This window comes from Acinonyx jubatus, chromosome A2 (genome assembly GCF_027475565.1).
Source record: "Acinonyx jubatus isolate Ajub_Pintada_27869175 chromosome A2, VMU_Ajub_asm_v1.0, whole genome shotgun sequence".
Taxonomy (NCBI): Eukaryota; Metazoa; Chordata; class Mammalia; order Carnivora; family Felidae; genus Acinonyx; species Acinonyx jubatus.
Window position 1 is genome coordinate 103,892,772 of NC_069383.1, and position 26,101 is coordinate 103,918,872.

The following is a 26,101-nucleotide window of genomic DNA, read 5'->3' on the forward strand; positions in this document are numbered from 1 at the left end:
AATACGGCCATCAGAACCGGAGTGTGTCTTCAGAGGGATGTGATGTGTCCACGCCCCCTGGTCCCTAAACACGGCCACCTCTGTGGGGTTGACATCAGCCCAGACGCGGACCCTTCCAGGTGTGGGAAAGTGGGGGCCCAAGGTGGCAGAGAACCAGCTCAGAGTCTTTGTCCAACACGGTTTTCCACGGGGCGTTCGAGGTAACCACGGTGCAGATTCTACCTCCTGCTCTACGTCAGATCCTGAGCCCCGAGAATTCCTCCCTCCACCATGTTCTGGTTCATGGTCCGGTTCGTGGTCTTGTTTTGTTGTGTGTCTTCTCACTGACCAGCAAAGTCTCTGACCCTGGCTCACTTTACCTCTCTAGGATTCCCATGTGTGCTGCTAGACCCATCTTAGCCTGAAGACGGATTGTTCAGGCAAGATCCCTTCAGGACTGACGGCCCAGATGTGGGCTCCATGGTGACCCAGGCTGCATCAGTCCAGATGCTCCCATGTGCTGTCGGGGTGCTGGCCCACCCACCGGCCTGACCACCCACCAGCCTGCCTGCCCACCTACCTGGTGCCCCCTCACCTGCCTGCATGCCAACACCCCCACCTGAGTCCCGTGCACCTGCCAGACCACCCAACCTGCCTGCCGCCCGCCCTCCATGGCCCTGAGAGCGCATATTTAAGCCCCTATCCCCTGCATGCACTGCCTGAGCATCCCCTCAGACCCCTGGGATCTCCTAATGGGCGTCTGAAATGCAACACTAGAAATGTGCCCACGAACCCCCTTTCTCCCCTCAGCAAATGTCCGCTTCCCACAGATCTGCACCCCAGACTGTGCGGCACGGCAACCGGCCCAAGGGACAGGCAGCACAGCCCTGCTGCAGCCAAGCCCCAGGCCATGTTCTGGCTTCCCCAGCCCGGAAGCTGAGCCCCGTCCCCGTCTCCGGGAGACACTCTGTAGCAAGCTGCCCGCAGGTGGCCGCGGCAGTGCCCGGCACAGAAGGTGTTAAACGCAGTGCCGCAGGGGCTCTGGTGTCAGACACATCCCGCCCCTCCAACTCACCCCTGTAAGATGCACTCATGACTTTACCTCCTTCCCAAGTCGGCCCTCTCCTTTTCCAGGAAAAACACCACATTCCGCCTGCCTGAGCAGAGGCCAGAACTGCTGGGGACATCCCCCCCCACCTCACCCCGCGTCTGGTGAGAGCCCCTCCTGCCAGCTCAGCACCCGTGACTCTTCTGGCCTCACTTGCTCTCAGAGCAGGAGCCCCGACTCGCCTCCTGAACTAGGCCAGCCGGCCCAGTCCAGCTCCTGATTTCAGCTCAGCTCCCGATCTTGCGGTTTGTGAGATTGAGCCCCTGGCAGCACAGAACCTGCTTGGGATCCTCTCCCCACTCTCTCTGCCCCATCCCCCACTCTCTCTCGCTCTGTCTCTCGAAATACATAAACTTTACCGTCCACCCGGCTGCTGTCCATGACTCAGGCTGCTGTCCCCGCTCCCACCTGTCCTTCCGAGCTCATCCCCGAGACACCGCTTTGATTTCCCACCAGGGACCTCCGGTTCCTCCCTCCTCTCTCTGGTCCAGGGAGACCGGAAATGCATTCAGCCATCCACCGGACTCCTCCCCTCCCCACCCTGGACATCCTGCTGGTCCACACAGTCTGCTCCTTCCGACATTGAACAGTCTTCAGTTCTGGGACTTCTTCTCTCCCCCTCTACTGGCTCTGCCACCCCTCAGGCTGCCACGGTCCCCCGCTCAAAGCGGCCTCTGTCCCCGGTCTTCCCCAGGGCTGTGCTCTCTGCCCTGGGGCCGCAGGACAAGTCTACCAGAGCGGCAGCTGCTGGCCCTCCCCTGCCCATGTGCACCTGCTTGTGTGAAGAAGTCTGACCCCCTTTAGCAGATCCAGCTGGGCCCCAGGAGCTAGTTCTCGGCCCACCCCCCATTCTTTCACTTTAGGACACACACCCGGCCCCGTGCTCCAGACACAAACCTTCCACGCGCAGCCTCGGCCACATGTTCCCACGTGGGCTCACCCATCTAGACCCCAAGGACAGGCCAAGTCAAGTTCAGAGTCCTCCCTGAGAAGCCTTCTCTGGAATTTCCAGTGCTGGCGTCTGTGTCCTAACTCCACAGTGAAGGACAATTTGCTAGCTCTCCTCTTCTCATAAGCAAAGACACCAAAGGTACTTCTAAAGCACCTCTTTGTACACCTGAAAGCACCTCTTTGTACACCTGTCACTACCAAAGACACGGCGGGCGCTAACCTGTTGACCTGTTGGCACAGCTCCTTCCGGGTCCACTGCGGCGCCTTGATGGAAGCAAAGAGGACCAGGTGCTCCAGGACGGTGAGGTTGTCAAACAGGACGTCCCGCTGAAGACACACCCCGAGCTCCCTTCTGATGGCAGACAAGTCTGTCTGCAGGTTCCTGCCGTTGACGGTGATGGTTCCGGAAGTGGGCGGGTGGAGCCCCGTCAGCATGGATCTGCCGGAGACGACAAATCAGCAGAGGACCCAGGAGCCCGCTGCTCCCGATGCCAGCAACCCAGAGGGATGCGGGGCGACCGTCCAAGGACCCGCTTTTACACGGTGACAAGCCGGAAGGAGCTTAGCAGGATGGGTGGCTTAATCTCGGAGCCATGGGCTTATGATGATGTTTATACTCCCCTAAACCTGCTGATCATAGACATTCTAGTGGCATGGGAGCTTAAGACGGTAAAATCCGACTTTGTTTTACAGACACGGAAACCAGGGAAGGAGATGGCGTGTTTCCTTAAGTCCTCCTGAGTAGAGACACAAGCCTAGTGGAACGCAAGCCTGGACGTGCAACTCCGTGGCCGGGAGCTCCTGGCTTCTCTCAGGTGCGCTGTCCACGTCAAATCAGGAAGTTTGCCTGCGTGGCCTCCTCGAAGGGAGCCCGAGGACTGCCTGGCTCTGCTGCTTTATCTCAGAAAGTGTATTATTTAGGTTTTAGACTATTTCCACATCTCTGAGAAATTATACAGGGGCGCCAGGGTGGCTCAGTCGGTTAAGCGTCTGATCCTTAAGCTCGGCTCAGGTCATCATCTCACGGTGAGCTCGAGCCCCACATCGGGCTCTGCACTGATGGTGTGGAGCCTGCCTGGGATTCTCTCTCTCTCTCTCTCTCTCTCTCTCTCTCTCATCTGTTCCTCCCCATACACGTGCTTTCTGTCTGTGTCTCAAAATACATAAATAAACTTAAAAGAAAGAAAAAAGTGTACTCCCAAAGCTGGCTTTCTGACTCATTCTCTGCAGAATGCCTACTTTTCCAGTCTGAAAACCCTACAAGAACGCTCAGTGGGATCTCCGGCTCTATTTCACAATCCAAGCCAAGAGGAAAACTTTTCCTTGTTTCTCTATTTTTAATTGAAATTTCTGAAGCTTTCTACATGTTACTTTGCCACATTTCTTAGAAAGTTCAAAGCAAATAATACTTCTCACGTTTAACTAAGTGCACGTTAGTCGTATGAAACCAGAACCGAGAGAAATGTCCTTATTCCTGGGACAAGTTTGGCCATGTTGGGGCTTTTCCCGGGACAAGACCCGTTTCTGCAGGCAGCTCAGGGCTGCTGCGTGAGCCCCACGCTTTTGAGTTCGTTTTTCCTCTGGGATTCCACAATTTGATTCTTTAATCAAACCTGGAGCCATTGGACCCCAAACCAAACACCAAGCCTTCACAAAAAAAAGCCCAAGCACACAAAAAGCAGAACATGAAAAAAGAAATACTCAGCTGGTTAAAACATTTGCAGACTTCGTCCCAAGTTTCATCTTCCCATAGATACGCGAACAAACTTAAGCGTAGCGATAAGATGGGAAGCGTCGTAGGACGCGCAAAGACTAAAGTAAAACCACGATGTGTTATGTGCAGGGGATAAAAGACTGCGGGGTCTTTTTAGGGGTAAAGGGGTAAAGCCCCATCTGCCCCCAGCCGAGGGCGGCTGCTGTGCACTCCCCACTAGCTGTCTGTCCCAAAGCACACAGCGACTCCGTCTCAAAACCAAAAGGAAGAAAAGAAACCTAAGCTTCCTGCTCACAGGTAAACTGACATTTTTTAGAATCAAACCCGCATTTGACGAGGCTGAAAGGACACGCACATGACTGTGGTTTTCCCGGCACCGTTGGTCCCCAGCAGGGCAGTGATCTGGCCTCTGTGGAAGGTGAGGGTCAGGTCTCGGACGGCCGCCTTGTGGCATTCATATTCCTTGGTCACAGACAGCAGGGCGACGCCCGGGGGACCTCCTGGCTTTCCCTCCCCGATCGGCAGCGAGGACCCTGAGGAGAAGAGGCAGATTCAGCCTGGAGGACTCCCAGTGGTGCTCACGCTTACGAATTCAGTCGTCTGCCGTGGATTCGAATTAGAGCTCCGTGGAACACGCACAACTCAAACACCCTTCCTTACCAAAAGCAAGAGGCAAATTACATAATGGCCTCAATTAAATGGCGTGGCTGATGACAGACTTTTGTGCCCTTCTGTTATGCATCTCGTAAGAGGAGAAAAAGGAACACGCACACATGCAATTTGTACGTATGCAGAGAGAAAATCACAGGCAGGTTACGCACCAAAGTGCCCATGAGTGATAGTCTGTTGTGGTGTGGTATGTTCCGAATGTCCTCAAAGATTCCTATTTGACTTGTGTAGTCAGAAAAATAAAAAAAAGAAAAAAGGTTATGGGGGCACTTGGGTGGCTTACTGGATTACGTGTCCGACTTTGGCTCAGGTCATGATCTCATGGATCAAGGGTTCGAGCCCTGCGTCGGGCTCTGTGCTGACAGCTCAGAGCCTAGAGCCTGCTTCGGATTCTGTGTCTGCCTCTCTCTCTGCCCCTCCCCTGCTTGCGCTCTGTCTCTCTCTCACTCAAAAATAAACATTAAAAATCTGAAAACAAAAAAAAAGAAAAGAAAAAAGGTTACCTTACAACATTGACTTGTGGTATAAAACTATCATGATGGGAGCCTGTATATCTGTAAATTGCCCCTGAAGTCATGCTTCTGTGGAAGGGGCATAAGGGGAGCCCAGATGGACAGGGGTCCTGCCCTCACCACTGGGAAGCACGCTCCTTGCCTTGACAGGGCAGTGATGGTCCTCCTCTCAGTCATGACGAATAAGCTAGCGTGTGTGAAACACTCTGCAATTTCTACAGCACACTACACCTGACAGCTGACCACCTCTCCTTTTATTTCTCACACAAATTCATGTTAGAGCAGAAGCTTCGTCCTGCAGACAGAAAACGCACGCACAGACGCACCCAGCCCACAGAGGGGCTACAGACAACAGGTGCATCGACACTCCAGGGTTCTGGCCCCCAACGCAAACGTCAGCAGGGGATCCTTTCTTACGACGTTGCCCTGAGCTGTGTTTCTGAGCCCGAGACCGACCCCCGAAAGCGGGCAGCTGAGGAAGGCACACCAAGTTCCAGAGACTCAACCAGGAGGAAAAACAGAAACAAAACAGACTGGAAGGGAAGACGCACATCTAATAAGGCTACTCTTTACAAACCTTTATCGTCAAAGTTCTCGCTGGAGAAGGACAGGTTAGAACTGGGAGCGTGTGGTCTCTTTGCCAGGAAGCCACCCAAGTTCCTCCAGTACGACGCGGTAAAGGGAAAATACCATGGTTTCCTTAATCCAAAAGTTCCTAAAAAAAACAAGACACAATTAAAACCGGTTTTTTCTCCTTGGAAGATTCTGTAAGAGAATGGCTTAGCCAATTATTATAAAATGTTGTTCCACGTTAACGTGTTGAAGGCACACCCCATACAGGACCCGATGACAACCGGGGGCATGGGTATTAGCCATGCGGGGAGCCCAGACTCTCCAGCCTGACCCACGGCCGGCGGCTGGGCCCCCTCACAGCCACCTCCCTCAAGAGGCCTTCTGAGCGTTCAGTGAACAGGCAGGTATTTATTAAAGATAAAAGGAGAGACGCACAACTGCTAAATATTCCCCAGAGTAAGCCTCGCCCCAGCCCACCATCCTCCCGTCTGTCACTCCTCTGTCCTCTGCATGGTTACCGGACATGGATTAATACCATGAAGGCATTAACCCACTAAGACATGCACAAAGAATACACGCTGCTAAGATTTCCATAGGAAACATCGGCATACTTCAGACGTATGCTCCAAATTCACTGCAGCCCACTTAATAGCCACTCTGCCCCCATGACACGTGGATTTAATTACTAATGCCTCTCAATTTTCCTTAACGCACCCATTCCAGCCTAAGTTTGGTTGAGTGCTGGGAATCCGACAAGTCACTTAAGAGATAAAAGGCCTACGCGGACAATCTTGCACTTTGGCCCTCCGGCCAAGGGCAGATGCGTGACCATCACCCCGCCTAACCCAAGGATTCAAAGACACGGTCGCAAAGGAAGACCGGGAAAGTGAAGGAAGGTGGGGAGCTGGTCATCTGACCTAACAGCCACCATCTCTTATGGGTTGAGCTGTGTGCCCCAAACTTCGCGTTGAAATCCTAACCCCCAGTAACTCAGAACAGGGCTGTATTTGCAGGAAGGCTTTCAAGAGATAATTTGGATTCAGTGAGGTCATGCGGTGTCCCTACAGGTAGGGATTGGGGCACAGACAGGGAGTGAGGGCAGATCAACAGGACACGGGAAGGAGAGGGGGCCTCAGGAGGAGCCAGCCCTCCCCACGCCTGGATCGTGGGCCTCAGCCCACGTCCGCCCTAGAAAACAGATACAGGCCGGATGCTCCCCAAGACCCCAGAGAACTAGTAACTACCCCTAACCAGCAAGCGCGAGCGCTCATGGATAATTGCATCCTGTTGCCCAGGCTCTCCCTTCTGGCACTGGCCAGGGTCTCCACCTGTATTCATTCACATGGTCCTGCGACCACCCAACGTGGGGGGTGCTATTATCACCCCTCCTTCCCCCAAGGGACAGGGGCCCAGCAAGACTTGTCGGAGGACACAGGCTGCTGAGCTGCGGCGGCCCCATGGTACGCGCCTCTCTGAACACAGGCCAGAAGCAAGAGCATGTTGCCCTCGACGCAAACAGGTCTGGAGACACGACTCACCTCCTGCACACCCGTGTCTTCAGCTGCCTTAATGGGAATACAGGGCCCCATGCACATGCACAAACGAGGAGTTTGCAGAAATAAAAAGAGATAAGGAGCCAGCAGATGACAACCCCACCAAACCCCCCACCAAGAGGTGGTCTTCTGCTGAGCAACCTCGCTCCGGTGACCATGGGTCACTGCCCTTGACAGCGTGAGTGGGCGCCACCTGCTGGAAGGGCAGGAGAACAGAGAATAAAACACCTTGGGGAGTCCGAGTCCGCATTAGCAGGGGTAAAGGGCACCTAGATGCACAGACACGAGTTTCAAGGACACCGAACGGTCCCCACGAAGTTCAGCGACACCTGATCTTGGGTCCAGGCTGCAGAGACAGGAAGGATGGGAGACACCGCAGGGGCCTTTTGGAGTTAGAAACTACCAGGTCAGAAAATAGAGATGAGAAACAAATTGGATATTAATGGTTGATTTGCTAATTAAACCATCCCAGCTCTAATCTGTTTGCACTTTTAAAGTCCTGCTAATGAATCTATTAATGTAAATGGATGGGGGGAGGCCACGTGGCTCCGAAGCGGTCCCCTGCACTCCCCCTTGGCGTGCAGATGCAAATGTGTCTTATGTCACGTGCACGCCAAGAGCACGAGCACCCTGCTCGCATCACCATATGGAATCGGGCACATTAATCAACGCAAAGGCCCTGTGTATCCACAGAGCTTGTCCCCTGCAGGGGAGCTGCCTGCTGGCTGGCACAGGCCAGGAAACTCATTAACATTGCCCCCCAAAACTGACAGTGATAAAAGCAGAAGTCAATGAAAGTAGACAGATCGAGGAAATCAAATTTCACTGGAGGCACATAAAGAAGGGTTTACGGAAAGCAGAGTCTGGGAGGACCAGATGTCCGCCGGGGAGCACACGCACAGACGCAGACACCCGCCGGTGACCTCGAACCCGGATCCTTACAGAGCCTCCCTCTCAGACACCAGGGTGAGGGATGCTGGGGTCCGCACCTGCCCCCTCACTCCATGGAGAAGACAGGCAGAAGAAGGTGGAGACACGCCTCACGTGCCCCCGTCCAGGGGGTCCTCCCTACCCACCGGGGACTTTCCAACTGTGCATCTCAACACAGGACATTCGCAGAGGCGTTCTGGAAGCGTGGGAAGGGGTAGTCTGGGTTGGCCCAGTGCACGGGTGTTGGAAACGGTAGGTTGTTATCATTATTCAGGCCCGGGGCGGCCAACGGATCAGGAGACAGGTGCCCTGTAAAGATAGTTTGCTGCTCAGTGCCCGGGAGCAGGGAGCCCACGGCGCCACACGGGGCCACGCGGGGAAGCACCAGGGTCACTCGGGAGACAGAGGAAGAGGGGAGATGCGAACACGTGAGGCAGGGCAGCAGGCTGAGGTTGGGTATTTGAATAATTTCAACAGGCTCTGGAGCACAGAGGCCACCCCCAAGCTGCTTGGTCCTCTGCCCAGGGGTGATGACGGCCCGGGATAGGATGGCCTACAGAGGAGGGGGTAGCTCCAGATGCTGGTTTGCCTATAAAAAGTGAGCTCATGAGCAAGTCCTCTACTGTCTCTTGGAATCGGCTTGCCCTTGGGGGGACAGCTCTTCCAGGGTCAGTGAGGCCCCATGATGTTAGAGCATCAGATATGCAGAAAACAAAACAACATGGTTAATAAATGGGGGTGGCACTGATGGCCTTTAGTGGGCAGGCAACCGGGCTGGTGAGGGTCCTACAAAGGGCAGAACGACCCAGCCCAACAAAGAATTGCCCTTGACCTGCATTCTGGGAGGCTCGTCCCAGTATAGCCAGTGGAGCCTAGGACAACTTTCTGTGCAGTTTTAACACACACTGAGTTTTCCAGGAATGCAAACACCTTGCAAACCACTGAAAGATCACTGTCTGATGCAGAAGTGTTCAGCATTTCAGAAAACCCCCCCAGCCACGTGATGCCAGCTCAACGTTTCCGAAAACTCGACACGGCGTGGCTGTAACGGTTCACGGAGCTCTTACCACGCAAATTCGGGACGAAAGGTTGGAGACTGCTTTTCCCAAATGTAGAACCAAATATTTTCAAATTAGCAGGGTTTTGTGAAATGCACTACATTTTATTAATAAAAGTTTTTTTTTAAACTATGTCATGTTAATGGGGCGCCTGGGTGGCTCAGTCAGTTAAGCATCCAACTTCAGCTCAGATCATGATCTCGTGATTTGTGGGTTTGAGCCCCGCGTGGGGCTTTGTGCTGACAGCTCGGAGTCTAGAGCCTGCTTCAGATCCTGTGTCTCCCTCTCTCTGTTCCTCCCCCTCTCGCGCTCTGTCTCTCTCTCTCTCAAAAATAAATACACGTTAAAAATTTTTTTTCATGGGCAAGAGACACAGACATTTCTCCAAAGAAATGAGGATGGCCAACAGACACATGAAAAGATGCTCACCATCACTTAAGCAGTGAAGCAAACCAAAACCACAATGAGGTATTAACACACAGCAGTCAGAACGGCTAATATGAAAAAGACAAGAAATAAAAAGTGTTGGTGAGGATGTGGGAAAAAAGAGAACCCTCCTGAACTGTTGGTGGGAATGTAAACTGATACAGTCACTGTGGAAAACACCATAAGAGTGCTTCAAAACACTAGAAATAGAATTACCACATGATCCATTAATTCCACTACTGGTTATTTACCCAGAAGAATAGGAAAACGCCAACTTGAAAACATACATGCACTAGTATGATTCTAGCAGCATTATTTTTTATTAAAATTTTTTAATGTTTATTTTTGAGAGAGACAGAGAAAGAGAAATAGAGCACAGGTGGGAGAGGGGCAGAGAGAGGGAGAGACACAGAATCCAAAGCGGGATCCAGATTCTGAGCCATCAGCACAGAGCCCGACGCAGGGCTCAAACTCATGAACCATGAGATCATGACCTGAACCGAAGTCCAAAGCTTAACTGACTGAGCCCCCGGGGCACCCTACAACATTACTTACATACAACAGCCAAATTATGGACACAGCTCAAGTGTCCATCAACTGATGAATGGATAAAGAATATGTGGTATTTGTACACAATGGAATATTACCCAGCCATGACAAGAATGACGCCCTGCCATCTGCAAAGACCTGGATACAACAAGGGTGTATGACGCTGAGTGAAATAAAGCCAGTCAGAGATAGATAAATACCAAGTGATTTCACTCATAAGTGGAATAAAACAAACAAAAAGGAGACACATCAAAGCAACAGACTCTTAACTAGAGAGAACACACTGATGGTCAACAGAAGGGAGGCAGGTGGAGGAAGGGGAAACAGGTGACGGGCTTGAAAGATGCACTTATCCTGGTGAGCTCCGGTGATGTGCATACGTGCTGAGTCACCATATCGTCTACCGGAAACTAATATCACACTGTGTGTTAACTATACTGGAATGAAAACTTTTCAAAGATTTTAACTGAATATGGTTCTATTTTATCCCTTATTTCATAGTTTGGTACACAGCAGCCAATGATCTCCCATATCCTACATCCACGTATATTCCTATAAAACACAACACCACAAGTGTGTGACTAGCTCACAGGAGTCCGTATTATCAATGTAAAGTTGATTCGTAATCAATCCACTCTCTTAGACAGAAATGTAGGTTAGCCAGAATTTTGCTTTCAAAGATACTGTGCCAGGAGCATCTATGTGCACATCTGTTTTGAACTGATCTGGCCGTTCCTTTAAATAAATCTCTGTGGCAAAGAGAATAAACACTTTTTGTAAAGAGTTTAAGCAAACTCTGCACGCAACATGGGGATCGAACTCACGACCCCGAGGTCCTGAGTCGCATAATTAAATTATTTCGGTTTCCCATAAACTAAACACCTACACAGAAAAATCAAGGCCCTAATCCTCCCCAAGTCATTACAGTTTTCATCAGTCAGAGAAGGAGAAAACAGTCTTCTATGTCTATGCAATACTATGCTCTGTCCAACATTAAACTATTTTATGTTTATCAAATATAAATTTTTCTTTATATAATCGTCTGTTCAAGTTGTTTCCTTGAACACATCATTTGTCTTCCTAAAACCTGACTTGAGAATTTTAACATTATACTTCATGTATTCATTAGTTTTTATAAACTTGTAAAGTATCCTTTCATTTTATTTCTGTGGATATTTTAAAATGCTGATTCCCATTCTTATAATGGAAACTTGATTTTTTAGTATATCTGTCTCTGGCATTATGGTTAGAAAGGCCTTTGCTGTCTTTAAAATCATACTTCTTTTTGTTTTTTCACTTTTTTAATGTTTTAATACTTTTGAGAGAGAGAAAGACAGAGTGTGAGCAGGGGAAGGGCAGAAAGAGAGGGACACACAGAATTGGAAGCAGGCTCCAGGTTCTGAGCTGTCAGCACAGAGCCCGACGCAGGGCTCAAACCCACGAAACGTGAGATCATGACCTGAGCTGAAGTCAGACGCTTAACTGACTGAGCCACCCAGGGGCCCCTAAAATCATACTTCTCCTAAAAAAAAAAAATCATACTTTTCTCATTTCCTCATTACTTTAACAATATTTACTTCTGATGAATTAATGAATGAGTCTAACTTGTATCCTTTCTCATTGATTAAAAATGTGAACTTTAACACAAATCGAACTATTATTTACGGTGACTCGGTTTCCGAACTTTCTAATCTCTTCCATTGCTCTACTGTCATTACATGAGTCCTCCACCGTTTTATTGTTATTTTTTGAAGTGTATTTATTTATTTTGACAGAGAGAGAAAGAGAGAGAGAAGAAAGCATGTACATGAGTGTGAGGGAGGGAGGGGCAGAGAGGGAGAGACAGAATCCCCAGCAGGCTCCATGCTCAGCAGGGCTCAATCCCATGACTGTGAGATCATGACCTGAGCCAAAATCAAGACCCTGACGCTTAACCGACTGAGCCACCCAGGTGCCCCCGTACTCCACCATTTTAATCCTTGACAATTCACAGTGAGGTTCTATGTGATCATCGGCCACCAGTCCCCTTCATTATTTTCAACGACTTTTGACCACTGTCATTAATTTACATTTCTAGCTATCCCTGAGAAACATTTCAACAATTAAAACCAAAAGCCTTTTTTAGTATTTTTTATGTGAACGATTTATGTGGGTTTTATTGTATTACCACTACGCTTCATACTAAAAGGTGTAGATTATATAAAGTCATACATTAACTTGGAGAAAGTCAACACGCTGAAAATGGTGAATCACATTAGGGAACTTGGCATCTCTTTCCATCTATTCAACTCTACTGTACGTTCGCCAAATCTTTTTAGTTCTTATTGGATATATACTCTCTTCGATGTTAGAGTCACATGGAGATATTTTACTGCTCTTGAGAATGAAATCTTGTCACGTTATACTCCGTATTTCCTGCCGACACACAGCCAAGCTACTGGTTTCTGTGGACGCGCGCTTATGATCAGTCATCTGATTGGTCACACCTTTCCGCTACGGATTCTTGCATGTGACCCCCCAACAGTGGTGGTCTGTCTCCTGGTTTTGTCATCTCTGTCTTGTTCTGGTTTGTCGCCTCCCCCTGGGGCTGGAACTATCACCTCCACGTCTAATTCCTGCCCGGGACAAGCACCTGCAGGGGACGGTGAGCCGCGGGCACTCTGGCCTGCCCTCCCTCCTGGTCCCCCATAGCCTCCCCGCCACACCTTCCGTCGGACCACGATACCCCGACGGCCCTGAGAAGACACGGCAACTATGAGAGAGCCTTCTGGCTCCTACCCACGGCCCCGCAGCCCATGCCTGTTACAGACATCCTCTGTGGGCCAGGAGGAACGTCCTCCGCGCACACCCGGGCACCTCTTCTCACCCTCACGGACGCCACCCCAGCCACCTCCCCGCCTCCTTGGGACTGGAGCACTGTCCCCAACACACAGGCATACAGTTTCGCAGCCATCCCAAATAATGACCACCACAATAATCATCAAACCCAAAGCCATTCTCCGCCTGCTTGCCCTGCCCGCTGCGGCTGCCGCCCCATTTCAGATTTGACTCGGCCAAGCTCGCAAAAGCTGCAGAAATGCACCAGAGCCCGGCCTCCCGTCTGGGATCTCTCTCTGTCTGCCCCTCTGTCTCTCTCCGGAGGCTCGCCTTGCCTGCAGAAGTGAGCGGGGTCAGGGGGTCGCTGGCTGGAAATGCCTTAACTTTGATACAAGACAACGTTCCCACCAGGATCCCCATGCGTCAGGTCCTGAAGGAGGAGGGGGGAACTCAGATCCTTCTGGATTCCTGGCCAAATTTCACATTGATCTCTGCGCTGCCCAGAGTAACCTGTCTTTGCTGGGGTTGAGGCTCCTCTGGGGACTCCAAGACTCCAGGTTGTATCTAGATGTTTCTTTTCATTAACTTTGTACTTGATATGGTGAACCCCTTATTTTGCAAAACCTGATTTTCTTCTCCCTGGTTAATGACTGTTCCTTCTTTATTGTGTTTCATTTGGGTCTGGGCATCTCCTCATCAGAGAGAGCACATGTCTGCAAGCCCCATCTGTCCGTCCCCTTGCGGCTGCCCGTCTGCATCTCTCCTGATTCCAGGGGCTCGCCGTCACCCTCCAATCCCCACCGTGACTTTCCGCCCTATTCTTTTGCTCGTGACCCCTTCCTCAAACATTTTACAATCAACATCACACGCATTTTGTAACCTCCCTCCCTCATGCTCCCTAGCTGCCTTCTAATACCCAGGGCTTCTCAATTTTATCTCACCTTGGCATTCTTCAGTTATTTTTTTTAACTTCTTAGTTCCTAGAATCTGCCTTTCCTTAATTTTATTCAAAGCCTCCAGACAAAGCAATCTAAAAGTTCAAAGTACAGCTTGCCAGGCTTATGCTCTCTAATTCTTGGAGGCCATGTTTTCCTGCTTTTCTGTAAAATAATCTTGTCAATGGCACATTTCATTTGGATTTTTACTCATCTTTAAATGACACGTGAGCTCCCCAAGTCTGAAATAAGGTTTTGTAAAAAGAATGCACTGATGGTTTTCTGTCCCTTCATATTCAATGTGCAGATTAGAATCTCTTTCTCCATGTCTGTCTCTGTCTCTCTGTCTCTCTCTCTCTCTCTCTCTCTCTCTCTCTCCTTTAGTTCTTAACTTTAAAGGTACATGCCAAGTGAAATACCCAGGTGCTTTGGAAAATATAGAGACAGAATCACAAGTAATTTTAGCAATCATCAAAACATTATTGCTAAACATATAAAAAAAAAAATACCTTTAAAGCTGTTTCTGCTCTTTTCACCCTGAGCAGGCGTGTGGTAGAAATACCTTCTTCCCCAGAAACACAGCAGGGGAAAACCACTACTATCTGTGGCCCGCCTTCCCACGGCCTCCAGATGCACCTGCCACAGGGCCCCTGGGTGGCTCAGTTGGTTAAGCATCTGATTCTTGATCATGACTCAGACCATGATCTCACATTTTGTGGGATCAAGCCCTGCCTGGGGCTCTGTGCTGACAGCGTGGAGCCTGCTTGGGATTCTCTCTCCCCGTCTTCTTCTGCCCCTCCCCTGCACATGCTTTTTCTCTTTCTCAAAATAAATAAACATTAAAAAAAAAAAACTTTAAAATACAGCTTACAAGCCCCCTGAGGCCTTACTTAAAGAATGAACAATTATTCTAGGGGTGCCTGGGGGGCTCAGTCAGTTAAGCATCCAACTTCAGCTCAGGTCATGATCTCACAGTTCGTGAGTTTGAGAGCCCCAAACTGGATAGTGTCTGGGTTACCCCCCGGTTCCCAAACAGGCTCTCCGCTGGGGAAGGGCCTCAGCTGTGGGGCTCTGCGCTAACAGCTCAGAGCCTGGAGCCTGCTTCAGATTCTGTGTCCTGCTCTCTTTGTCCCCGGACACTTCATTTCCTCTTTATGAAACCGGGACGATAACGATCTGCTTTCCTCCCGCTGCAGACAAGGGCAGTGACACTCTGCCGATCCAACAACTTTGCAACGGAAAGCACAGAATCACAGTAGAGCTGTGTGTTACCTCCCCCCGCCCCACCCCTGTCCTGCTCACACTCTCTGTCAAAAATAATTACATTTAAAAAGATGAATGAACAATTATTCTAATATTCACGTATATTGCTTTAAACTGGATTTGGCTTTTTTTTTTTTTTTTTTAGCTGATTTTGGCATTTTCTAACATGCGGAATTCTTACCAGGAAGCAAGTTGTTCAAGTACCATCCACATACAAAATAAAGGCCTGAATCAAAGAGAATCATCCAGGAAACCCAGCCAAACGTCACACCCGTTTGCTCCAGAGGCTGGTACATGTTATTCCACTGAATCCCTGGAAGGAAGGGAAGGTCACAGTCAGACCACACACCCTTTCAGGGTAGATTTTGGCTGGGTGAGTTCTTGTGTTCTGGAAACTCAAAGCAAAGTTGAGAGCAGCTGAGAGCAAAGACCATCCTGTGGATCATAGTTCTGCAAATGCAATGTCAGCCTGCTTAATGTCACCCGTATTTCAAGGTGACCAGGGGGAGCAGCTTTAACAACACTTTAATATCTAACCCTTGTGATTTTGCTTTCGTGCTACTTCACTGATTTCTGATTTTGTGGCCTCAACAAAATACACAGATCCAGGGTGACCCGATGGGGAGAGGTGTTCATCAGCTAAATCAAACCCCAGGACTCCGTTGCACATTGTAACAAAGACCTTCTACCGTAGCGCTTGCAACATGACCACAGTCAACTCCTAAAAACCGAAATCACTGAAACTCTTTTTTAAAAAAGCAAAAAGCATCCCCTTCGGATGCCTGGGTGGCTCAGTTGGTTAAGTGCCTGACTGTTGGTTTTGGCTCAGGTCATGACCTCACGGTTCATAGGTTTGAGCCCTCCACTGGGCTCTGTGCTGTCAGCACGGAGCCTGCTTGGGATTCTCTCCCTCTCTCTCTCTCTCTGCCCCTCCCTGCTCACTCTTGTTCTCTCTCTCTCTCTCTGTCAAAATAAATAAATACACTTAAAAAAAAAAAAAAAGCATCCCCTTACCTGCTTCTTGCCCTTCGAGGAAGGTAACGAAAAATACTCCTTGGCCGAAGGCGGTGGTGGAAAGCAGGCACTGCCCGGGGACAAGAGACAAACAGCATGTTAGTACTTGATGGAGACCCCGGAAAACCCTCAGCGCTAAATCCAAACAGACCAGCGTCACCAGAGCAGGTGGGGCCATACCGTCCTCCAGGCAGTGATTTCCATACGTGACCCTGGAAGCCTACGCCGAATGTCAGCCCATTCTAGAAAGCATGCTAACAAGCTAGCTTTTGGTGTGAAAAGAATTATTTCTCTTCACTGCAGTGCCTCAAGTGCCATAAATCCAAAGCGCTGCGCCCAGATTGCAGAACACAGAATAGCGGAAAACGGAATGGAGCGATTTCTTATTTTTTATTACTAAGCGAATGCCCTGGAGCACACTGCAGGCCGACTGATGGAACATGTACACCATTCTACACTAGAAAGGGAGCACATTGAAGGAAAATGTTATTTTATTTCCAGGGGAGAAACCCTATGTCAAAAATAAATAAATAAATAACCCCATTGAAAATGCATGTTATGCTTGAAGATATCATGTACCAGAGTTAGGTTTTTTTGTTTTTTTTTGGGGGGGGGGGGTGGGGCTAGGAAACATGTGAAAATGTAAAAAAGGAAGTCAAACTCGGTATGCTCCAACATTTAAACAGATGGATTGAAGTAAAAACCATATAACAGTGTTTGAAATTCAGGCCAGGTGGTCAATGTCTCTTTTCCTACATGTGAGGAGTATGGGGTCGGGGTGGGGGGTGGTGACACATGGTCTCAGTTTTAATTGAGACCAACATTATGGGTTATAAAGTACCACAGGTGTAACATAAGCTAATGGACACTGGTGAGCAGGTATCCATGGAGAAAAATCCTGATTAAAGACGCCATGTTTTTTCAAGGTGCACACACATCCATGATGTATGTACATGGCCAGTCGGGAAACAGGAAGGTTTACGTGAAGCTGGAGAAAAACAATTTGGTCTTCACAGAAGTATTTCACCCTAAAGTTCAAAAGGAGCAGAGAAAGTGACCCCGTCCCAACAAATGAGGATACATCTACCGTCATGACGTTGCGTGGGACCAGTGACCTCAGAAGGCTTCAGATGCCCCCTCGAAGCCCTGGGATTCCATCCCTCTTCGGCATCTCCCGAATTCTCCCCTAGTGGCTCTAGCCACACCTCCCAACAGACTGCACTTTGGGAACTTGGCCTGACCTACTGGGGACAAGTGAACCCTGGGGCATAATTCTAATGTTTGCAGGGACAGTGCTGGCTCACCCGAACTGACCGTCCTCACAGCCTTCTGCCCGTCCCTTCCACGCGGATTGAGTTCCCACTATGCACCCGGCTCTGCACTTGCCAGGAAACTCAAAACAGAATGGACGAGTGTCTCTCTTCTTTGTATTTCATATCCCAGACTTAAAAGAATTCTCAGGCTTCTCCAGGAGTTACATGGTACACGCATGAATGAATTGGCATTGCTAACGGAGAGATCTTCCCACCTAATGTGAGGTGATTCCTGATGCTTCAAGAAGAGTTTATTTTTTTGCTTCTAAAACAGCTTTAGAAATCTACTTCTTGGGGCGCCTGGGTGGCTCAGTCGGTTAAGTGTCCGACTTTGGCTCGGGTCATGCTCTCACCGTTCATGGGTTCGGGCCCCACATTGGGCTCTGTGCTGACAGCTCGGAGCCTGGAGCCTGCTTCAGATTCTGTGTCTCCCTCTCTCTCTGCTCCTCTCCCACTCACACTCTGTCTCTCTCTCTCTCTCAAAAATAAATAAACATTTAAAAAAATTTAAAAAAAAAAGAAATCTACTTCTTTCCATCTGTGATACAGAGAGACACGGAGTCTCTATGGCTGCCTTTAGGATGTTACCGATTTCCAAAGAGTCTCCAGAGGACAGTCCCCATTACATGAAAAGTGCCAATTTTCAGCAGCTCCTCTCTTGCAAAAAAACCACTGCAATGTCAACCAATGACCATTATAAGGTGTGCATCTGCGGGCAGCATCAAGACCAGTAGGCTTCAGGGTCCCCTGGGGGGCTCAGTTGGTTGAGCATCCAACTCTTGACTTTGTTTCAGGTCATGATCTCACGGTTCATGGGTTCGAGCCCCATGTCGGGCTCTGCACTGACAGCTCAGGGCCTGGAGCCTCCTTGGGATTCTCTGTCTCCCCTCTCTCTGTCCCTACCCCGCTTACACACTTGCTCTCTCTCAAAATAAATAAAACTTAAAAGAAAAACAAAAAGAGAGACAGACATAGGCATCAGAAAGCCCACCGAGATCTGAAAGTGATAAGGTGACATGCGATGTGGTGACTGCTTTGTTGGGCAGATACAGCAGTTGTATTTTGCATGTCTACAAAAAAACCCAACCCACTTACCAGAAACGTCTGAATGACAACACTCAATTGGTTACGGAGAACCAACAGAACGATGTAGGGCAGGAAGCTGATCATGTACACCAGGCTAGTGCAGAGCGCAGCCGTGTTGGCTTGGCTGAAAAATGTGCTCAGGAAGTAACTCAGCATGACGACCGACACCGCGAAATCCAGGAGGAAAAGGAAGATGATACAGGCGTTGCTGTGCGCGAAGATGCCGCTCACTTTCAGAATGATGGCCAGGGCAGCACTGCTGATGGCCAGCATGGCCATGTTCTCCAGAAACCAGGCCAGGAAAAGGATGGTCGGGTGCACCCCCATCATCCGCACGTACTGTCAAGAGAAGGGAAACCAGAGTCGTGACCCGGGTACTCGAGGAGGACCAGACCCGATCACAGGAAAGGCAAGGAGGCCAGCGCTGGATGCGGCCAGCTTGGAAATCAGTGGCTCAGTCGGTGAAGCGTCCGACTCTTGGTTTCAGCTCAGGTCATGATCTCACGGTTCGTGGGTTCAAGCTCCGCGTTAGGCTCTGTGCTGACAGTGCAGAGCCTGTTTGGGATTCTCTCTCTCTCTCTCTCTCTCTCTCTCTCTGCCCCTCCCCTGCTTGCTCTCTACCTCTCTCTCAAAATTATAAATAAACACGGAAATAAATAAGAAAACCAGTAAAATAAATAGGTGAACAATATGGAAAACAATAGTGCAAGTTCAAGTCAGAACTGAATGAGAACACTGCACTTTGCCACACGTCTCCTTCACCTGAATAAGTAGGAGGCTGGTGGGTAGTGTGAGCCCCTCCTCCACAAGGTCGGCGTTCATCTGGTACTTTTTTTTTTTTTACATTTTTTAATTGATTTTTGAAAGAGAGAAAGAGAGAGAGTGCAAGTGGGGGAGGGGAAGAGAGAGAGGGAGACAAAGAATCTGAAGCAGGTTCCAGGCTCTGAGCTGTCAGCACAGAGCCTGACGTGGGGCTCGAACCTGCGAACTGTGAGATCATGACCTGAGAGGAAGTCAGACACTTAACCGACTGAGCCACCCAGGCGCCCCCACCTGGTACTTTCATGAACTCTCCTTCTTAGAAGCAGTTTTGACAGTTTCAAATTTTAATGATATTAAAACAAAAATAACAAGGCTCCCCGTGAGGCAATCTAACCACACATCAAGTGGGAAGTGCACCCTTACGTCTTTCTGGGTTGTATAAAAATTGCTGAGGCAAACCGTAAGAGACTCTTAAATACAGAGAAGAAACTGAGGGTGGATGGGGGGGGGGCAGGGAGGGGGGAGAAGCGGGTGACGGTCATTGAGGAGGGCACTTGTTGGGATGAGCACTGGGTGTTGCATGTAACAACTAACTACGGGAATCTACCCCAAAAACCAAGAGCACACTTTACACACTGTATGTTAGCCAATTTGACAATATATTATATTAAAAAAAAAGAAATGAAATTGCTGAATGAGCAACACTGGCTCCCGTCTTTGAATGTGGTGAGTCTGCCCTTGGGCCTCCTTCCATCTCCACAGGAAACACCTGTTGACTGGCAGAACGTCAGGCTTCAATGTGGAACATTTGCCTTGAGACCCCCGCCTCAGCTCGGCTGTGTCCAGGAACCCCAGCAGAGAGGAGGGCAAGCCAAACAGAGTCTGGGGTCAGTTATGGGAACAGGATTTGGCTCCAAAGCCCCGCCTCTCCTCCTGGTGTCCCAGGCAAGCAGTTGGACTGATTACCTCTTCTATCTGGATCTCTCGCTCGTACACCAGCTTTCGGACCATGCTGGCCACAGACACCATCCACGTCAGCATCATGATCAGAGGGAAAAAGAAACCGACGTTGTTCAAGAATCTGCAAGGAAATAATCCAGTCGGCATCCGAGGGCAAGCACAGGGTTCTACCCAGAGTCAGGCTCACATGTGGGTGCTTTTTTTTACATTGTCCTCGGAAGCTACAAGTCCTTTTAAGGAACACTATCTCGTGTGGCCATTTCAACAGGCTTTTGACTTAGGACCACTGGCTCGTGTCCTGATTTAATACGCGTGCAACTCACAAAGGAGACACATGGGGTGGGAGGTCCCTGGAGCAGCCACTGTCGCCTGCCCCCAATCAGTCCTGACACCTTCCTGGGCAGAGGAGGTGCAAAGAAGGAAACCGGCCATTAACTCATGACTACAATTTCCCCCACGTAGTTGGGACCATTGTGTATCTGCAATCAATGATATCCATTGATCACAGATTATCACCTATATTATACATGAAAACTGATCGTTGAACGTCTCCCTGTCTCTTTCCCCAATGCTCACCTCCCACCCACTCTAACCAGTTTTTTTTTCTTTTTTTTTTCGGTATTTTTTTTTAAGTTTATTTATTTATTTTGAGAGAGAGAGAGCATGAACACAGAAGGGACAGAGAGACAGGCAGAGAGAGAATCCCAAGCAGGCTCCATGCTGTCAGCACAGAGCCCCACGCAGGGCTCGAACTCATGAGCCGAAAGATGACGACCTGAGCTGAAATCAAGACGCTTAACCGACCGGGCCACCCAGGCTTCCCTTGACATGACCCCTGTCTAGAACACCCATGACAGCCATGCCTCAATCCCAATGGGAATTTCTCCACTATTTTCCTTCTTGAGCTCTCAGCTGTGTCTGACACCGGTGACAGGTCCCTCCTTCCCTCCCTTTGTTCGCTTCCAGAACAACTCCCAGCTTTCTGTCAATCTCCTCTCTTTCCTTCACTGTGACTTCTCCTTTAAACATGGGATTCGCACACAACCCTGCACTCTGCCTCTTCCCCCCTTACCCTCTGCGTTCGAGACCCACATGTTGTTATTATTTGATTCATCACCGAGGCCACCCAAAGGGGCAAGCCATTTTAGTGGACATGTGGTATGCAGACGAACCAGAGAGAAAGGCCCTGTCACAAAGGATCCTGCTTTCCACTGGGGGGTGGCGGCAGTTAGCATAAGCCAGCACAAGGAGACACACGGCATAGTGTCAAATATGTGAAAAACGGCTTCGGCCATGGTGGGAAGGGAGGAGATCTCAAATCAGGTAGTTGGCCAAGGTGTCTGTGGAGAACAGACAGAGGAAACGGGCCCCACAGGAATCTGAAGGGACATGGCTCCAGGCAGAGGGGCAGCAGGTGCAAGGACGGGGGACAGTGGCGTGGGGGCAAAGCTCAGGGGTGGCCAAGGATGGTGTGGATTAGGACACGGAGGCGGGGGGGTGGCACGTTAGCTGGGGCCACATCATGCAAGGATTCCACATGTCCGGGCGAGGGCTGACAAAAGGGTTCTGGAATGGGGAGAGGGAAACAAAGAGGGGACATATCAGGTGTATGGATTTTAAAAAGACCACCGAATGCAGCGTAGACAGAGGAAAGCAGGGTTGCCGCAGTGTGGACAAGGCTGCCGGCGAAGAGGCCGACCTGGAGGCAGAACCCTCTGGCTGGGCCCCCACCCACCCCCAGACCTCCCCTTAGAGCGTTATCTCCAGTGTGGACCCTCGGCCCTTCACACTGGACGGCGAGCCCGTCGGGGAGGGCCCCCCACTGTGCTTCCTCTGCTTGGCAAAGGCCGGCCACAGAGTGCAAGCCAAAAATATTTGTTCATGAAACCGTGAATGAGGACATAAAAGGGGGGTGGGGGTAACTTCTTCGTTTTTATCCATTTTTCTGCTTCAGACGACTATAGTGAGCGATCCACAGGGTGAATCACGTTTTAAAGCGAAATTATCAGTTCGCTTTATCAGGTAGGCTATACGGCGACAGCATGTAGTCAACTCATGCGCTACTCGGTTTTGTGATTTTTCTAGGGATTTTGAGTCATTGTTTTTATAGTGTTTTATAGCAGGAAGTGCCCATATACTCTATACACCTGCTCATCTCACAAATGACATCTCTTCTCCCGGAGTAACCCAATTTGCCACAAAAATGAAGCTTGGATCACCTGGAAAGTTAAAAACAACGAATACAGACCTTATAGGGGGGGTGTGGGGGGGGGAGGAAAAAAGTTCATGTCTGTTCATGAACTTTATCCTTTTTTACATAAAAACACTGGAATTGATGGCTGTTGACCTCTGTGCTTCCAGCACCACGGGTCTTACAAAGGAGCCAATAAGCATCACACACAAATGTTAAGATTCCGTGCGAGTTATTCCAGAAGTCACACGGAGTCAGGATTCTATGTGTGTCTGGGGCTAGGATGGCATGCCCCATGGACCCCTGCACCCGTGTAAAGGAGAGTGTCACGAGAGGCTGGAAACTGAGTAAACCCAACTCTGGGGTTCTTGCAGCCACTACCCCAGACCCCAGACAATGCCCAGACGCTCTGCACATGCATGCCCGAGGGAGGCCACTGGGGAGGAGCCACATGGAAGGAGAGACCCCCGATACATGGCTATGTACCTCACCCTTTCCCAATCCGCTCCTGAAAACCAGTCCCGAGTCAACGCAAGAAGGGGAAAATGTTCATTCCACTTTTGACAAATGCTTGAAAGTACTGGAAACAGCTGCTAAAAATAATCAAGGTCAAGAAGGAGTCACACAAAAAAGTAGGTAAGAGATGAATGAGGCAAAACCCTACCCCCTGTAGACCTAGAAGTTCCCATCAACACTGCACTTTGTATCTTCATTTCTTCATTTGTCTTTAGTTTATCCTGAGAAAGTGAGAAAAAGCAGGAAGGGGAGAGAGAGAGAATCCCAAGCAGGCTCCGCACTGGCAGCACGGAGGCCGACACGGGGCTCGAACTCACGGACCACGAGATCATGACCTGAGCCGAAATCGAGAGTCAGACGCTCAACCGATGGAGCCCCGCGGGCGCCCCCAAACTGCACTGCCTACAGTCTAGGGGCATGATCTGAGGGCACAACACATGGAACAGGATGTGTCCAGTGGGTGCCAAGCTGCATGTGAAGGTGGGTGGTGTCTGGAGCCACTCTTGTGCCCAGACCCTATCTCCAGGGAAAGAGTCGACAAGCGTTACACGAAGAAGACACGTATCTGCAGGAAGCGCTCGGTCCTTGGGGCCACGGAGAAGAGAGCCTCCGAGCTGTGTAGCCATTAACGTCACCTGGTGGTCACACTGACGGGACCCTCTTGCAAACAACCGGGCAGGAATACCCAATTCGTTCAAAACGATACCAAGCACAAATCCAGCACATCTATGTAAGGAATGCAGGTGGGTGCGTCTCACAGTTATTAACAAATGAAGACCTGCCCAAAAAGATGGCTACATTAAGCAGATGAAAATCGTCAACAGGGGCGCCTGGGTGGCTCAGTCGGTTGAGCTTCCAACTTCAGCTCAGGTCATGAGCTCGCAGTTCCCGAGTTCGAGCCCCGCGTCGGGCTCTGTGCTGACAGCTCAGAGCCTGGAGCCTGCTCCGGATTCTGTGTCTCCCTCCCTCTCTGACCCTCCCCCGTTCATGCTCTGTCTCTCTGTCTCAAAAATAAATAAACATTAAAAAAAAATTTTTTTAAATCATGAATGTATTTGTTGCTATCAATTTCAAAAGATTCAGTAGGGCAATTCCCTACGTGAAAAGCACCCCACCGCAGAGCTGCTACAATTCAGTGAGGAGATGGCAAGATGGCAAGAAGGTCTGAAACATGAACTGGAAGAATGTGAGAATGTGGAAAGAAACAGCAGGAAAACAACAGCCGCCACACAAATGAGGACATAATTAGACGAAGCACAGGTCAAATCGATAACTGCACAAAACATAGTGAGGAACACGGAAAATTGACACACAACTAAAAGAAACAAATAAATTTTTTAAAAAGGTATTTTTTTTAATTAGGGAAATTTAGGGACACCTGGGTGGCTCAGTCAATTAAGCATCCGACTCTTGATTTTGGCTCAGGTCATGATCTCACGGTGCGTGAGTTCGAGCCCCACATTGGACTCCACGCTGACAGTGCAGAGCCTGCTTGAGATTCTCCCTCTTTCTCTCTGCCCCTGACCTGCTCGTGCTCTCCCTCTCCCTCAAAATATATAAACAAACTTACAAATAAATAAATAAGTAAGCAAATTGGGAAATTTTATGGCTAAGAAATGCAAGGTAAAGAAATCTATGCAATTGAAGTCCCTGAAGAAGAAAAACCAAATACTGGAAGATAAGAAATTGGTAATGTTGGAAAACATCAAAAGTTTCCTTCCATACCAGAAAACTCAAATATACACATTGAAAAGTCTTATCTTGTGCCATGGAAAATTATTCTAGAATGGTCAACAGTGAAATGGATCCCACGAAATTGATTGAATTTTCAAGTTCCTACCAGCTTGCCAAAATTACCAGGTTCAGGAAAAGCAGGGAAATATCAAAGTGGCCTCAGACTGCTCCATAATCACATTCAAGGCCAAACATAACGGAGTTATTTCTACAAGATACTTGAGGCAATGGTGAGTCAAGGATTTCGTATCCAGCCAAGCTGCCTTTCAAATATAAATGCTGCAAAACGTTTTAAGTATGTAAGAAATCAGGTTAAATTATCTCATAAGCTCATCCGGGGGAAATTACTAGAAGACAAATGTTAGCCCACCCAAGGATGACCAGTAAATTGCAGTGTGAGGGTAATGCTATGCAATGAATATGTGTTCCAATAAAAGTAAGACTAAAACAAAACTGGAAATTCAGATGACAAGACAGACTGGAAATGTTATGTCCCCTGAAATGCAGAAATGATACAACAGACAAAAATTGGCAGTTTAGGGGACGTGAGTCAGAGAGAAAGAATAAGTTGGTGAATGCCCAAATCAGGCTCTTTGTTCAACCATGACAGATGTAGAACATAAGCACAGACATCTTTCCTGGTACAATCCAAGATGTGGAGATAATATCAACTAAAATTGCATGATGGTGAGGAAAAAGTTAGTGATGGAAGAAGAGAAATTACTTCATTTTTATTTTGCATGGTAAAAATAAAAATAAAAGGTTGATTTTTTTTTTCAATGTTTATTTACTTTTGAGGAGAGAGAGAGAGAGAGAGAAAGGGAGAGAGAGTGTGAGCAGGGGGAGGACAGAGAGAGGGAGAGACACAGAACCCGTAGCAAGCTCCAGGCTCTGAGTTGTCAACATAGAACCCAATGTGGGGCTTGAACTCGTGAACTGCAAGATCATGACCTGAGCCGAACTCAGACGCTTAACCGACAGAGCCACCCAGGCACCCCAGAGGCTGACATTATTTATAGAATGTTCTCACTATAAGGTAACCACCAGAACAACAATAAATCATTACTAAATATGAGCAAAATTTAAAAGTGAAATTATAAAAAAGAAATAAGTAAATTAAAAATATTTTAAACAAGGGGTGCCTGGGTTGCTCCATCGGTTAAGTGTCTGCCTTCAGCTCAGGTCATGATCTCTCGGTTCATGAGTTGAAGTCCCGCATCGGGCTCTCTGCTGTCAGTGGCGGAGCCTGCTTTGGATCCTCTGTCTCCCCCTCACCCCCCCTCCGTATTCCTCTGCTTGCTCTCTCTCAAAAAACTAACATCTAAAAAATAACTTAAAAATATAAAAGCGAAATTATAAGTATAGAAAAATACTTAACTAGGAACACATATACATGAAACTTCACTTCATGCTATTGCACAGCTAACTTCACCCATATAAGAAGGTATATGAGACATACAAGAGACACATCTGAAACAAAAAGCTTCA

General features: G+C 49.0%; 1 protein-coding gene across 1 annotated transcript in view; it reads right to left on the bottom strand.

Annotated features, from left to right (window-relative positions):
* ABCA13 (ATP binding cassette subfamily A member 13) overlaps positions 1-26,101 on the bottom strand; it is a 395,180-nt gene that overhangs the window by 201,198 nt on the left and 167,881 nt on the right. Inside the window, exons 32-38 of the mRNA XM_027045998.2 lie at positions 20,179-20,293; positions 18,460-18,789; positions 16,052-16,121; positions 15,219-15,350; positions 5,511-5,648; positions 4,108-4,285; positions 2,259-2,477 (exon numbers count right to left, since the gene is read on the bottom strand). Of these exons, the coding sequence (XP_026901799.1) occupies positions 2,259-2,477; positions 4,108-4,285; positions 5,511-5,648; positions 15,219-15,350; positions 16,052-16,121; positions 18,460-18,789; positions 20,179-20,293 (1,182 nt within the window). The remainder of the gene's footprint in view (positions 1-2,258; positions 2,478-4,107; positions 4,286-5,510; positions 5,649-15,218; positions 15,351-16,051; positions 16,122-18,459; positions 18,790-20,178; positions 20,294-26,101) is intronic.